Here is a 15626-nt window from a genome sequence, read left to right as displayed (position 1 = left end):
AGATCCTAAAAGTTTCTTTTGAGCCATGGATGATTTAATTGAATGCATGTGTAAGTGGGTCTCAGGGAGGAGGGAAGGGGCAATGGGGAATGAGGGTGGAGCTGTGGGAATGCAGTCTTACCATTGCACAATTCAGATTGCTAAAGGAACAGGGAAGATCTTACGGTTCTCACAGCCCGAATTTCTTCCAGTGCACAACTAGATTGAGGTTTGGAACAGGCACTTAACACAAATACTTGATTAACTAGTTAAATCAAATTCAGTGTTCGCATACATAGAAGTTCAGGGGGACCCATTTCAAGAGTTTTGCCTCCTGACCTTGGTGTGACTTGCATGGTTTTCAGACTATGGGGTAACAAAAGTGACTGCCCTCGCTTTTTCCAAGAAAAAGTCTCAGAAGATGGAATTTCTGTTATCTCTTTTGTTTCCACAGGTTTTATAGCATTTTCACGGATCCCTGAGCTGGCCAAAAGGATTAAAATGTTTTTTGCCCTGGCTCCTGTGGTTTCACTTAACTTTGTTACTAGCCCTCTAGCCAAATTAGCACATATGCCAGACCTGATCTATAAGGTATTCGGATCCCCCTTTCCACCTCTCTCCTCACAAATTTCCTTTTCAAACCTGAAATTTTGCCAGTGGAAGGAGAACCTGTGCCTTCCTCCTCTGTGTTTTCCTGTCGATGGAACAATGGGGTTTCTTCTCTCAAGATTTTCTTTTCCCCCTTCACTCCTACTTCCAGATCCTGGGCAGGTGGGGAGGTGTATCGTTCACTGTATACAGGAGCCACATTGCACTCAAATGCCGGTTAACTTTCCACGCACCACACAAAGAGAGCACAAGAAAGTCTGGGAGAAAATAATTTAAACGTTCTTGGAGTTGCTCTTTTTCCACACAGTGAGCACACACACAGGAGTAGGCAGGAGATGAGAGACTGGAAATCCAATATTCCCACATGCCCATCCCTAGCCACACTGAGGATCATTTACAGACACTGCTGTTATGTTTTATAACCGGTTCCCTAAACACAAGCCAGTAACTTCATCAGGGCATGGCTGTAAAGCTATGGGACCCCAAGCTGTATTCAAGGAGGGAACAGCTTTCATGAGGAGGAATTTAGAACCAGCTGATGCCAGGTGGTTCATTATGCATATGTTTTATATATTTTACACATTATGCATTTATTTATATATATGTGTACACACATGCATGTGTACATGTGTGTTTATGTGTGTGTATATATGTATATAAATAAATGTGTAATGTATAAAACATATACATATAGAACCTTTATATATTTAATCTTGTATAGGGATGTATATACACAAAATCAGGTATAACATATCTCATGGGCCATTTAAAAGGCTTTCAGAGGGAATAGGAACTATACTCTGACCTCAGAGCCTGACTGTCACACAGGGTGGGACGCTGTGCACCAGTGACCAGACATGCAGATAAGATGTAGCCACCTCTAACCAAATTTATTTTTAATGACTTGGGTACTAAAAACCAAACCAATTGCTGTTGACTCGATTCTGACTCATAGTGACCCTATAGGACAAAGTAGAACCGATTTGGGTGATGGATGTATCAGTTTTCATTATAAACAATTCAGAGATTACAAATAAAGTACCCCTCAACTACCAAACCTTCTCCTAGCCTCCCTCTCACCCCCGAATTAAGCATAGTGCTCAGTTTGGGGTATTTTCCTATAGACCTCGTGTGAATTTACACATATATATGTACCCAAACCATACCCACTGCCATCAAGTCAATGCTGACTCGTATCGACCCCATAGGGTTTCCAAGGCTGTAAATCTCTACAGAAGCAGACTGCCACATCTTTCTCCCTTGGAGCTGCTGGTGGTTTTGAATCACCGACCTTTCGGTTAGCAGTTGATAGCTTTAACCACTGCGCCGCCAACGCTCCTTATGTATGCACTGAGAGAAATATATTGTTTTGTTTTAATGTAAACAGTACCCTACTATATATATTGCCCTGCAGATTGCATTTTTCAGCCTTGGAGAGCTATCATGTTGATACATAAACTTTACCACTTCTGCATAGTAAGTTTCCCATTATCAGGAACTACTATTTATTTCACCAGCCTTCTATGGTGGACATTTAGGTTGTTGCTGTGTCATTGTCAATATATCCTCCTTTTCTTGGGTATTTCCCTGGAGTGGTATGGGGAAGTGAAAGTGCTGCATCTTAGAGAATGTGCATTTTTAGTTTAATACATACTGCCTTTCATTGTGGCTTTACCAATTTAAACTCCCATCAGCAGTTAATATAAACAACCTGTTTCCCTACTCTGGAGGACCTTCATAACAAGAAAAATTCTGGTGTGCCCCAGCCCTTGGAGATTGTGATTTAATGGCTTTGTAAAAATGCACACTCCTACCCCCTACCCTTGGAGATGGTGTTTCGTTAATTCTGGAGTAGGGCCTGTTGGATCTGTGTTTTTACAGTTTCCTACATGAGTCTGATGTAAGTGAAGCAGATTGGTATTTGGGACCCGCTGTTCCAGATAATTGCATTTTATACCATCGTGGGAGACTGACAAAGTGAATGCACAAATGTTCATAAAACCTTTAATTAGTTGCTCTGACAAGTACATGTTACTTCCATTAAAATTGAATATCCCCTCTAATCCTTTCTGAAAATACAAAGGTGTAAATTGTAAAGAACCCAAAGTTGACGTGGTGGGCCTGTAAATGCTTGAGGTGAATTTATCTGTATGCACGGCCCTGCTTTCATGTAATTCTCAGGCGAGTTTGCCACGTTACTGTTTGCATAGTGGTGCTGGAGTACAAAGTCAACTTTGTGTCCTTTGCCAGTTGAAAGGAAAGTTCGGTTTATTGTGTATTTACATCACTGATGCATCATCCTGTTAACCTGCTTTTAGTAGAGGGCCTCAAATATATGTGTTTCTGTCCTGTGTAACCGTTATGTAGACTCAAAGCCAGGACTTGTAAAAATGATACCTTTTTATGTTGTATGACCATCTCTACCTGTTGTAGTTGCTTCCTTGTTCTGCCCAACTAATTCTAGTATGGTTAGTCTGGAGAAGAGGAAAATTAGACCTGCTGTCTGTCTTTAGATCTGTCTTTAGATCTTGATGGATTGCCTTGTAGAAGACTGATTTGACAGACAACACAGGCTGTCTGTAGGGGGGCCACATTTGCCTAGAAGAGTGTTGAGTACAGCCCATACAATGTTTAAATGTTGCACCATTAGAAAAGTGGGATATTTAACATTAAAATTTTGAGGACTATTTTAGGGAAAAAGAAGAAGGAAGCTGTGCACCACAGTCCTATGGGACAGCGATGGGCCAGAGCAAACAGCTGCTGTACGCATTACGCTAAACATAAGTTTTCTGGTTTCCCACGGTTCTCAACACTCCCTAATCACAAGCACTGAGGCAGTGTGGCACATTCCATTTACGGGTTTACACATTTATACTGACATGCCTGCCTTTGTAGGCATTTAAACTTTTCAGTCCTGCTTGATCCTCCAGAGGATAGGCATGAGCGAGAGTAAATTATAAGGGAACACATTTGGTTGGGGTCAATGTAAGGAAGATATTTTTCCTATTTCCTATTGCACAAGTGTGGAAAGAAACTCTTGCGAATGTAGTAACTGCCCCAGAAGTACTTGAGCACAAGCTCAGGGACCCTTGGTCAGGAATGATGTAGAGTAAGGGTAGGCAAACTTTTTCTGTAAAGCACCAGATAGTAAATATATCCAGCTTTGTGGGCCATAGGGCCTCTGTTGCAACTACTCTGTTGTATCATGGACCGCAGCCACTGATAATATGTGAAGAAATGAGTGTGACTGTGTGCCAATAAAACTTTATTTTTAAAAAGAGGCAGGGGAACACATTTGACCTACAGGCTGTAGTTTGCCAATTTGCCCCTCATGTAGATAATACATAGAATTGGATTAGATGGATGCCTTTGGCAGACATTGCTAACAATCATAGTCTCCATTCTTTCTCAGAAGTTGCTCCCAATCTATTAGAGTCAGATGAAAACTATTTGGGGATGGCCTTAGGATGATTATCACTAAGGCCCTTTCCCACTGTAATATATGTAATTATGCTTCCTTTTCTTCATTTTGAGATTTTAAATACTTATCTGTAACATTGGGGGAAATAATCTGATTTTGTCTTAGTAAATGTATCACATAAGTATCCTAGTTTGAATCCTAGCTTTACCACTTCACTCTGGAGTTTATTAGTGGAGATATTGGCCACCTGTCTCTGCCAGGTGGGTCATGGAAGCCTTTGTACCAGAGATACTGAGACTATTCTTGGGCTTTTTCTCTTATAGGACTTATTTGGAGCCAAAGATTTTTTACCGGAGAATGCAATTGTGAAGTGGCTGGGTACCCATGTTTGTAGCCAAGTCATTCTGAGGAAGTTGTGTGAAAATATCATGTTTGTTCTGTGTGGATTTAATGAGAAAAATTTGAATATGGTATGTATGTTTATAGTAAGACTTGCTTTAAACCTTCAATGATTTTATTTTATCTGTGAATGTATTTGTATTGGATGATGTGGGAGAGGCAGGAACTACCTCATTGGTTTTCTAAAGGGTCATTTAAGGGTCATTGTTGTTGTTAGGTGCCATCTAGTCGGTTCTGACTCATAGCGACCCTTTGTACAACAGAACAAAACACTGCCTGGTCCTGTGCCATCCTCACAGTTGTTGCTATGTTTGAGCCCATTGTTGCAGCCACTGTGCCAATCGATCTTGTTGAAAATCTTCCTCTTTTTCACTGACCCTCTACCAAGCATGATGTCCTTCTTGATAACATGTCTGAAGTACATGAGATGAAATCTCACCTTTCTCTCTTCTTAAGGGTCATCAACTTTGGCAAATTCCTAGAATACCATTTGCTGCTATCATAAGGCAGGTGGTTGTCAACTTCCTACATTGTGGCTTTATGGAAACTATTGAAAGAGGAACTCTGTCACAATTTAATTGACACTATTTATATAGATTCTAGTGATTTTAAAAATTACTGTTTTGAATCTAGAATAGCTAAATATATATACATATATAAATATATATACATATATAAATATACGTGTGTGTGTGTGTGTGTATATGTATTAAATATATTTACTTTTTGAAATATAAACCCTGGGCCAGCAATATGCTGGTATTTCTAAATCTGTTTATAGTTTTTAATGTTACATTTTGAAAACAGATTTTAAAATTCTGGAATGAAGGCTCTAGGGAATTTTTAAAAAATGATGTATATTTTTTCTGATGATAAAAGTAAGGTATGATAGTTATATAAGATTTTGGAAGTTCAGAAAAGCATGAAGAAGGAAGTAAAAGTACCTGTACTCTGAACCTGTGCAGCTCCATGGTCCTTCATATATACTCTGTATGTGACCACGTGTGTTTTTAGAGCAACATATTTGTGGTCAAGAAATTTTACCCCTGCCCCTGATCTCATATATTTGAGATTAGGGCTCTGTAGTTTTTAATGCTTTGAAGGGAAATGTATGTTTATTGCTGATGCTACTTTAACACTATTTTCATCGTATTTATTTTGCAGTCTAGAGTGGATGTGTATATAACACACTCTCCTGCCGGAACTTCTGTGCAAAACATGATACACTGGAGCCAGGTAGGCACTCCAGGAGTGCGGTCGGGGGTTGTGAAAGTCCATGTTAGGAAGGTCTGTGCGTTCCTCAGAGCGTCTCTTTGCAAACCCTTCCTAGACAGAAAGACAGTCTGCGTACACATCCAGGCTGGTTTCTATTCCAGAGTTCTGGGTCCCTGTCATTGCGCTTATGCCACTTTTCTTATCCTCCGCAGGGCATACTACACCACTCCATGGGTTTGAAAAGACCTGGCAGTTTGCTCCCGTAAAGATTACAGCCTAGGAAACCCTATGGGGAAGTTCTACCCTGTCATCTAGGGTCACTGTGAATCGGTGTCGACTCAGTAGCACACAATAACATTTCAGCATTAACCCATAGTCCCAATATGCCTGGAGCATCAGTGGATAATTGAGAGCTAAACCAATCATAGATGTAAATGGGTGCCACTTTTTTTTTTCCTTTATATTTTATTATTTTGTTGTTGTTGAGAGTATACACAGCAAATCATACACCAATTCAAGTTTCTACATGTACAATTTAGTGACATTGATTACATTCTTCAAGTTGTGCAACTATTCTCACCCTCCTTTTCTGAGTTGTTTCTCCCTCTTTAACATAAACTCACTGCTCCCTAAGGTTCCTATCTAATTTTTTGAGTTGCTATCGTCAATCTGATCCCATATAGATAGTTCTTAAAAGAGCATAATGCTCAAGGCAGACCATTTTTACTAGTTAAGCTAAACTATTGTTCAATTTTAAGAAGACTTCAGGGAATATTTTTGCTTTAAGGTTTAAAGATTATCTCAGGGCAGTAGTTTCAAGGGTTCATCCACCCTACATGGGGAGCCACTAACTTTTAAAATATAGTTTTTATTGTTTTATCAGATACTAGAGAAGTAATCCATGTTCATTTTAGAAAATTTAGAAAGTAAAAATAAAAGTTATCCTATAACCCTACACAAGATAGGGGATGTGCATCCAGAGATGTGAAATATCTCTTCATTCTACGGTATGCATCTTGTTGTACATCATTTCAGAAAGATGCAGTTAAAGGTATAGATAGAAACTGTAGATGTAGAAATCGATGAATTTATTTTCTTCTACTTATTGTTTTGTGACCTGCTTTTTTTTTTTAAACCTGACAGTATGTCGTGGACTTATTTCTGCTTCAGAAAATATTTTTCAACAATTATTATTATTGTTTTTTTGCAGCTAACTTCTTTTAAAATATGAAATAACTCACTGTTTAAGTTCCAAACCAAGATGCTGTGGTTATCTTGGATTGCAATTTCCTAATACCAGGCAGTCGCTGCCTGCCTCTGACTCACCTGAGTTGCTTTTAGAATTACACCTTTTGATAAAATATTGTTTGAAAATGAGAGGAAGTTGGGTTTTCAGGTGAATTATTGTATTAGCTGCAATCCCAGCTGACATTCTAATTAGGTCTTCAAACTGGTTCTGCCCGGTTCAGTCATGGCCAATGAGCTGAAACCTGAATTGACCCGAAATTTTAAAATGTGGGTGAAGCCGAACAGGAAAAATTATGAGTTGAAGCCCTGTTAGAAACTTAATCTGCCTTTTAGAAAACACGTGCAGCATGCACATTGCATAGCAACCAAATCTCTTGATTGGCAGTGGCGGAAACAGCGGTGCCCTGCTCAAAGATGGTGCCTGACCATGCTACTTTGAATGTGTGTCAGTCTCCACAGTCCTGGCAGTAATCCAGCTTCCTGCATCAGGCTCCTGAAAGGGCTCACTACACCTCTTCCAAGTCTCCCATCCCAGGGCTTCGAACCCTAATGTTTCCTGTTGCGCTTATCATTCTGCTTTTTAAAATTTGGGTCTGTTCTGATTTTGCTTCATTGGCTGTGATTCAGCTGGTTGGAACTGGTTCAAAGCTCTGGTTCTAATAGACTGACCATTAAATGTCAGTGACTCAGTGATAGAGTTTCCTGTGGCTTAGAATAGGGCATCTGGGGTGGAAAGAAGTCCATTACAAGGTGAATAGTGCACCTCCCTTGCCCCCCGTAAGGGATGTCCTGAAACCTTCAGAAGTCCTCAAACTCAAAAATGTTCATTCAGGCCCCTGCTTTTCTCCTCAGTAACGTTTGTTACAGTCACTTGTTTTCTTTGTGTACCCTGTCACCAAAATTACCCTTCTTTTTTGTTTTTTGAAAATAATATTTTATTGTGTTTTCCGTGAAAGTTTATACAGCAAACTAGATTCCCATTTGATAATTTCTACACAAATTGTTCAGTGATGTTAGTTTCATTTTTCACAATGTGTCAACATTTTCTTTATTTGGGTACCTGTTGTTCCGTTTCCATTACTCTCGTTTCCCTGCCCCCTTATCTTCTCATCTTTGCTTTAGAGTAATTGTTGATGTTTTGGTCTCATATAGATGGTTTTTTAACGGAGCACCGTACTCACGGGTAATATCCATTATTTTACCCTACCTTTTTGAGAATTTTTTTCCTCTTACCTAATGGACATATTTCAAATAAGGTGGAATTTATGTCACCTCAGGAGTTAGTGTACTCCCAGAGGTGCGTGGAGGATGACTGAGCCGGGCTGAAGGCAGATGCTGAGCTGCCCACCAGCTTAGTGACCCTTGCAGCCTGCACCTGGTCCAACACCTGCCTCAACAAAATACAAATGGCCCCCAGACCCAGACTTCCAGGGGCCTTGGGAATGTTGAAACCACGGCTATAAGACCACTGTATTTAATATTACACATTGGCGCTACTTCACCCTTCTGTGTCCCAGGCTTCCACTGGCTGTGGGCTGGTTGTCGAGCTGTTGGGTCAACTGCAATCCAGGCTTCTGCTCTTGTTCCAGCTGGCCGGGGTCAAAGGCTACAGGCTGATGCCAGAACACAGCTCTCTGGCTTACTTCTGACCTTGTGGCTTTAGGGTCTAACCACATTGGAATTTGCCTCATGAGCATTTCTAAAGCCCAGTTTCACTGCAGAGAGCAGCCTTGCCCTTTGCCCTTCTGCTCACTCAGTTACCGCCTTTATCAGTAAAATAGTAGCTTTATGCAGCTGTTTCATAAGATCTTCTCCTTGGGGCATTGGTGGGGGCTGCCACTCTACCTGTCAAGGACACACTGGGGCAGGCTGTATCGCTGCAGGTGGTTGGGGCCTGGATGCTGGCAGGCTGAGACTTGCAGTTGGTGTAAAGCTTGGAGGTTCCTGTGGTATGAGTTTGGGGGTTCCCTTTAAAGGCATTTTATTTACAATACCTGCGGAAGTTTACTTTTCGTTTAAACAATTAGCATTCAGTTGTTAACAATTCTAAAACCTAGTTCTTTATTGAGCTTTTAATATTCTGTTTATAAACCTGACAAATTTCAGAGACCCACCCAGAGACAAGACTCTTGTGACTATCTCTAGCCTTCTCACTAACCCTGCCGAAAGGCTGGTTCTAAGGTATCTTTGACAGTGTTGGTCAGAATCAAGAACCCCTGGTGGCACAGTAGTTAATAGCTCGACTGCTAACCAAAAGGTCAGTGGTTCGAATCTACCAGCTGCTTTGTGGGAGAAAGATGTGCCAGTCTGCTTCTGTAAAGATTAAAACCTGTTGCCATCGAGTCGATTCTAACTCATAGTGACCCTATAGCACAGAGTAGAACTTCCCATAGGGTTTCCAAGGCTGTAATGTTTATGGAAGCAGATTGCCACATCTTTCTCCTGCAGAGCAGCTGGTAGGTTTGAACCACCGACCTTTCTGTTAGCAGCTGTGCACGTAACTACTGTGCCACCAGGGCCCCTTTCCCTTGGAAACCCTATGGGGTAGTTCTACTCTGTCCTGTAGGGTCGCTATGAGTATAAATCAACTCAATGGCAAGGGGTTTGGTTTATTTTTGGTTTGGTCAAAATTAATTTAGGGTGCTGTTAAAAATACAGATTCTTGGGTCTTACCTAAGACCTATTGAAAATCAGAATTCCTGGAGGGATGTCCTTGGGATCTGCATTTTAATAAGCACCGCCACCCCCCCCCGGCAGATGATGCTGATAATGCTGATGTACTCTATTGTTTGAAACTTAGGCAAGCCAAGCACATTGCTGTGGGGTCGATTCCAACTCATGGCAACCCCATGTGTGTCAGAGTAGAACTGCACACCATAGGGTTTTCAATGGCTGTGATCTTTTGGAAGCTGGTTGACAAGGCTTTCTTCCTAGGCACCTCTGGGTGGATTTGAACCAGCAGTCTTTCAGTTAGTAGCAGAGCACTTAACCATTTGCACCACTGAGGGACTCCATCTTTAAAAGTTACTGCTTTAAAAAAAAAAAAAAAACCATACCAAAAGCATGGTAAGAAATTCTCTTTAAAACACTGTAAAATGAATATTTAGTAAAATTTTTATTATACATATAATATGTGTTCATTATGAAATTTTAGAACGTACATGGTTGGCTGCTGGCCAAAAGGTCCGTGGTTCGAACCCACCAGCTGCTCCATGGGAGAATGATGTGGCACTCTGCTTCCATAAAGATTTACAGCCTTGGAAACCCTGTGGGGCAGTTCTCCTCTGTCCTGTTGGGTTGCTATGAGTCAGAATCGACTCAACAGCAGTGGGTTTGGTTTTTTTGGTACATGAGTGCAAAGAAGAAAATAAATCTCCCATGTGTCCACAACCTAGGAATCACCACATTAGTATTTTGGTATAACCTTCCATTTTTTGATACAATCATTTCCATTATGAAGAGGATTATATTACATGTACTTTTTCATAACTTTATTTAATTAAGTAGTATTGTATTTGTTAGATACAGGCTAAGTTGCTGTATCAGAGACCCAAAAATACAGTTGCTAAAATACATAGTTTATTTCTTACTCATAATGCAGTCCAGAGAACAGTGGCTCAGGCTGGTGGTGGAGGGGGGTGTGGCTGTGCCCCATGAGGTCACGCAGGGACCCCCGGTAATATAGCGCTTCCATCTCTAGGGTGCTGTCCTCCTCTGCCTGGTTGAAGCTGGATTGCCTCTGTATCTGCTTCAGCCCACAGGAAGTGGGGGAGACAAGACAGGGCAAGTGACTTCAAGTTAAGGAGTTAGCTCAGAAGTGAGTGGTATGTCTTATAGCCTAGCTAGAGAGGGGTAGAGGATGGGCTTTCTGCCTGGCGGCCATGTTCTCAACAAAAACTTGAGGGGTTTGTTACTGAAAGCAAGAAGGGGAGAATGGGCACTGTGGAGTGATTAGGAGTCCCTGGGTGGTGCAAATGATTAACACATTCGGCTGCTAATCAGAAGGTTGATGGTTCAAGTCCATCCAGAGGTGCCTTGAAAGAAAGACCTGACAATTTACTTCAAAAAAATCATTATTGAATACCCTATAGAGCACAGTTCTACTCTGACACACATGAGTTGGCCATAAGTCTGAATCAACTTGGTGGCCAAAAAAAAGTCGTAATCAAAAATACCTTTCCAGGTCAATAATTAAAATTTTAAAATATTCCTAATCAAGAGACATTTTTCCATTGCTTGAATTTTAATCTTTTTTTTTTCTATCATAGTTTTTTTTTTTTTTTTTTTTTTTGCGATGGTAACCATCGTGGAATAAATATCCTTGTATTATAGTTTAGTGTTTATACATTAGGCAGATTATTTTCTTAGAATATATTTGTAGAGATAGATTACTGACCAGAGGGTAAGCATATTTTTAAGACTTCTGATACATATTGTACTCTAGAAAAGTTGAACCTATTTACATTTTTTAACATTTGAGACCTAAAATTAATTTTTAAAATGTCACTTTAGAACCAACTGTTCTACTATTACAAGCATTTTGCCCTCATCTTTAGCCACATGTTATTACATAATTGTAACCATAGTGCATATTCAGTTTCACTTTGACTTTTTTTCCCACTTAATATTATTTGTAAACATTATTTATAAATAGTTTTCTGTTTCTAGCTTATATTTATATTTATTATTTATGAGGTGGCATACTGTTTATGTATACTGATGTAGTATAATTTCTTTAACAAAACATCTATTATTGGACTTTAGCTTCTTTCCACATTTTTGTTCCTTTAAATAATTTTCACATTTTACTCCTGAGATGCCTTCTAAAATGGATATTTTTTGAATTCCTAATGTGACTCTGAGCACAGATTTCAAGTTTAGAAGGTCAGTGTGAGATACAGGCAAGTTTTTCCTTTACGTTCTGTACTCCCTCCGGGTACTTTATATAAATGCTGAAAGACATATGTGACAAAGTGATGTCTGTGTACAGCAGGAAAACAGCTTGTATTGATATATTTCCACTGACAATTAGAGATAGGGAACAGATGCACTAACAGGTGCTATAAATTCATATTTTGTTCTGCTTATTAAATACATTGCCATATTTAATAACTGTCATTTGCAGTAGCAAAAGCAGATGCGAAACATTTCTCCTGTAGCAATCTTCTGTGGTATCTAATCTCACTCTGTCTTTTATTACATCAACCAGAATTTTATGCAGTTGATAGTAACTGACACTTCACGTTGTCAGAAGCGGTTCTGGAGAAGAATGTGTCTGGGTCGTTCTCTTTTCTCAGTTAGTGTGGCACCACCGTGTGGCCAAAGCTTAAACACAGTTCCCAATTCATTTGGCCTGCCGATTTTAGATTTAATTATTGACATGTTTTTAACTTGGAGGTCTGAGGTAAATATGGATTTGTATTATTTCAAACTTTACAAATGAATTACTTTAAAAATATTTTATATCATACTCTTAAATATGTAGAAATTTAAATTTTATATAAAATACCATTCATGGTTGTAGTCTTCCCAGCTGGGTAGAAATTGTACTGGTTCACAGTAGACATTTCGTAATTACACTGGTACTCAAGAAATATGTATTCCTTCTGAAGCCAAACAGTTACTCTTTGAAAAAAAATTAAGATTCAAAAAAACATCAGCATAAAGCTCATTCAATGGGAGTAACCATTGATCCAGTATAATTTAAAGTGTATGTGTGTAGCTGTTTTATTGTGTGATATGATAGCTATTGTCCAATTATATGATGAGAAATTGAGTTGTTTAGTAAAAGAGAACAAAACAATGCCATTTCATTTTAAATTACGGTTTGGAAATGAAGTGTAAATCTGGTTGATTTCTGAAGCCATGGTTAACTCCAGCAACCTATGATACTATCTCAAACTTCTGTGTCAGATAACTTTTTTTTCTAACTATCTTCTTTTTAGGCTGTTAAATCCCCAAACTTCCAAGCCTTTGACTGGGGAAGCACTGCCAGGAATTATTTTCATTACAACCAGGTAAAGTCTTCAGAATTAAGACGGTTCTTGAAAACCCATCAAGGAAGCCAGCCTGTTATTGGGATTCTGGAAGGGCTGTGGGAAGTGTTTGGGAGAGTTGACTGGGTAGGATTTGTTTTCCTTCGGTCAATTCCAGAACAGCTCAAGCTTCATGGTTGGGGTTGTAGGCTGAGTCTCCTCTCCTTGTCCTCTAGCTGGCTCCAAATAAGAGTTGACATTGTCATACGTTATTCATAGTGACTGTGAACATAGACTCTTGAGTCAGAGAATCCTCAGTCTGTCCTGTAAGCTGTGGGGCCTTGGCCAAATTACGTTGCCTAAACTTCTTTCATATTAAAAAAAAAAAAAATTACAAATTTTTGAGTGCTAAATGTGGGGCACTTTGCCCATGGTTTTTGTTTCTGTTTTTAATTCTTAGAACATTCCTGTGGCATAGATGTGATTATCGCTAATTTAAAGATGAGCAAAGATTTAAAGATGAGGCTTAGAGAATTTCTATAACTTGCCTTACATCCCAGAGGAGAAAGTAGGAGGGTATGTCTCCAAAGCACCTTTCCAATCACTCAGTTCTACAGCCTCCCATCTATGAGATGAAGAAAACGACACCTTCCTCACAGGAATTCAAACACTTGTGACAGTGCCTACCTAGCATGTGGTGATAGCTCAGTAACTAGCAGTTCTTGTAGTTATTATTCTTTCATGTGGCTTAGGGTTTTGTTGTTTATCTGACAATGGTAACCTGAAAAGTGAACCAATAATCAATGCTTTTTACAGTTTAGTCTCTTATTCTCCCATCTAACTTATTCAATAGTGTTTAATGGAGAGTGTGTTCATTGTGACTTTGGGGGAAAAAAAACCAAAAACTTTCTGTGGATTTTTATTGTAGACTTACCCTCCCACTTACAATGTGAAAGACATGCCTGTGCCAACTGCAGTCTGGAATGGGGGCCGGGACTCGCTCGCAGACGTTAGTGACGTCAGTATCTTACTGACCCAGATCACCAATTTGGTGTACCACAAGTACCTTCCTGAATGGGAGCATCTCGACTTTATCTGGGGCTTGGATGCCCCTTGGCGGATGTATAATGAACTTGTTAATCTAATGAGGAAATATCAGTGAAAGCCAGACTTGAGAAATTTATAGCCAAGTTGTTGGTCAAGATGTGTTAAAATTTGATTGCTTATTTCCTATAGAATACTTGTTTCTCTTTCCCAGGCTTTTCTATTTTTAAACCCTAGGAAATGGATTTTGAACATACCAGTTTCTCACTAGTTAGGATTAGAAACATATTAGCAATTTTTTTTCCCCTGTATTTTTCTCCCATTCTGTATGGGACCCTCTATTCTAATCCCTGTCAGAGTGGTCAGTGGTGGTAGCTGGGCACCATCTAGTTCTTCAGGATGGTGGAGGCTGTGCTTCATGTGGCCCATTAGTCCTTTGGACTGATATTTTCCTTGTGTCTTTGCTTTTCTTTATTCTCCTTTTCTCCAGATGAGATGGGACAAATAAATGTATCTTAGATGGCTGCTCACAAGCTTTTAAGACCCCAGATGCTGCTCACCAAAGTAGGCTGTATGTGCTATGTTACGCCAGTTGACCTAGATGTCCCCTGAGACCGTGGTTCCCAGTCTTCAGCCCTAGTAGCTATTTTTTTTAAATTTGTTTAATGATGATCATCAGCTGAATATGAAGCTAGTGTCTCAACCATGTGTTGTTTAAGTTTTGAAAAAAAAAATCACTGATTTGTGAAAAGGCCATTATAATCATCTTGTTTATTCTTGAAATTTAAAATATGTGATATTGCCTTTTTACCTCCAAAGAGGGCAAATTCACACGTGTTGGAATTTTTAAACAGTGTTGTTCATTGGTAAATAATCTGGTAAATACACTTGAGCAAAACTCAGTGTAGAAGTGCGCAGTTCCCATCTCTTTGCCTTAAAAAGCTCCCCAGTCTAATGACCTTGTATTTAGGAGTCTAAATGACAATTTCTCATGTTTTCATTCAGTAGGTGCAGAATCAAATCCAGTGACATACAGCTATGCCAGTTGTAAAGGTTCCATAATGAATTTCACTTACCAAACCTCACTGGGATAGCTATTATTTAGCCAGTGTTTAAACTGCTCAGGCGAAACAAAATTATTTGCTGGAGTCTCCCAAAAGAAATTGCACTGACTTAAAAAAAAACACACAACAAAAACTAGTATGTTTTCAATAGATTGAAGACTGGTACACTCAACTGTCTATATTCATAAACTCGAAATTCTGTGGCACATCATAATTCCACTTGTTTAAGAAGAAGAAAAACCCTGTGGGGCGAGTATACCACTATCTTTCCCTGAAATCAATGTGTTCTCTTAACTAGTATCTCAGCGACGAGGTCTATGTGAAGCAAACATCCTGAGCCCGTCCATGAGAAGAGTGTCCTAATCTAATTTCACACAGAAGACATATGAATGTGAATGTTTCTGGATTAAAACTCAGGGGTTCGTTGAGTTTTTGTAGCTTTACATGTATCCATATTGTTAATGCTCTTGATTTGCATCCCTATGTCAAGAAGCCCGTATTCACATGCTCTTCTTGGAACATCATTTCTTTAGGATGATATCAGATGGACAAAATGACCACTCAATTGTTTTTTATATAATTTGATATAATTATCTTAGCTGCAATAAGAATACTTAATATTGGCTGATACGTGAAGGCAGACTAATATTGCTTTGTAACATTGAAAGAGTC

At 39.4% G+C, this 15626-nt stretch overlaps 1 protein-coding gene across 2 annotated transcripts in view; it reads left to right on the top strand.

Moving 5' to 3' along the window:
• The window catches only part of LIPA (lipase A, lysosomal acid type), a 45457-nt gene extending 29945 nt beyond the window's left edge, over positions 1 to 15512 (top strand). The window contains exons 6-10 of one of the 2 annotated variants that reach the window (XM_023739870.1): positions 434 to 570; positions 4333 to 4479; positions 5573 to 5644; positions 12817 to 12888; positions 15253 to 15512. In XM_023739870.1, the coding sequence (XP_023595638.1) occupies positions 434 to 570; positions 4333 to 4479; positions 5573 to 5644; positions 12817 to 12888; positions 15253 to 15291 (467 nt within the window). In that variant the 3' untranslated portion in view covers positions 15292 to 15512. Of the gene's footprint in view, positions 1 to 433; positions 571 to 4332; positions 4480 to 5572; positions 5645 to 12816; positions 12889 to 13774; positions 14296 to 15252 lie in introns of those variants that run through there. The other variant, XM_004369914.2, reaches the window with a different exon arrangement.
• Positions 15513 to 15626: the final 114 nt, after the last annotated feature.

The sequence above is a fragment of the Trichechus manatus genome, unplaced genomic scaffold (genome assembly GCF_000243295.1).
Source record: "Trichechus manatus latirostris isolate Lorelei unplaced genomic scaffold, TriManLat1.0 scaffold00007, whole genome shotgun sequence".
Lineage (NCBI taxonomy): Eukaryota > Metazoa > Chordata > Mammalia > Sirenia > Trichechidae > Trichechus > Trichechus manatus.
This window is presented reverse-complemented; position numbering and strand designations above follow the sequence as displayed.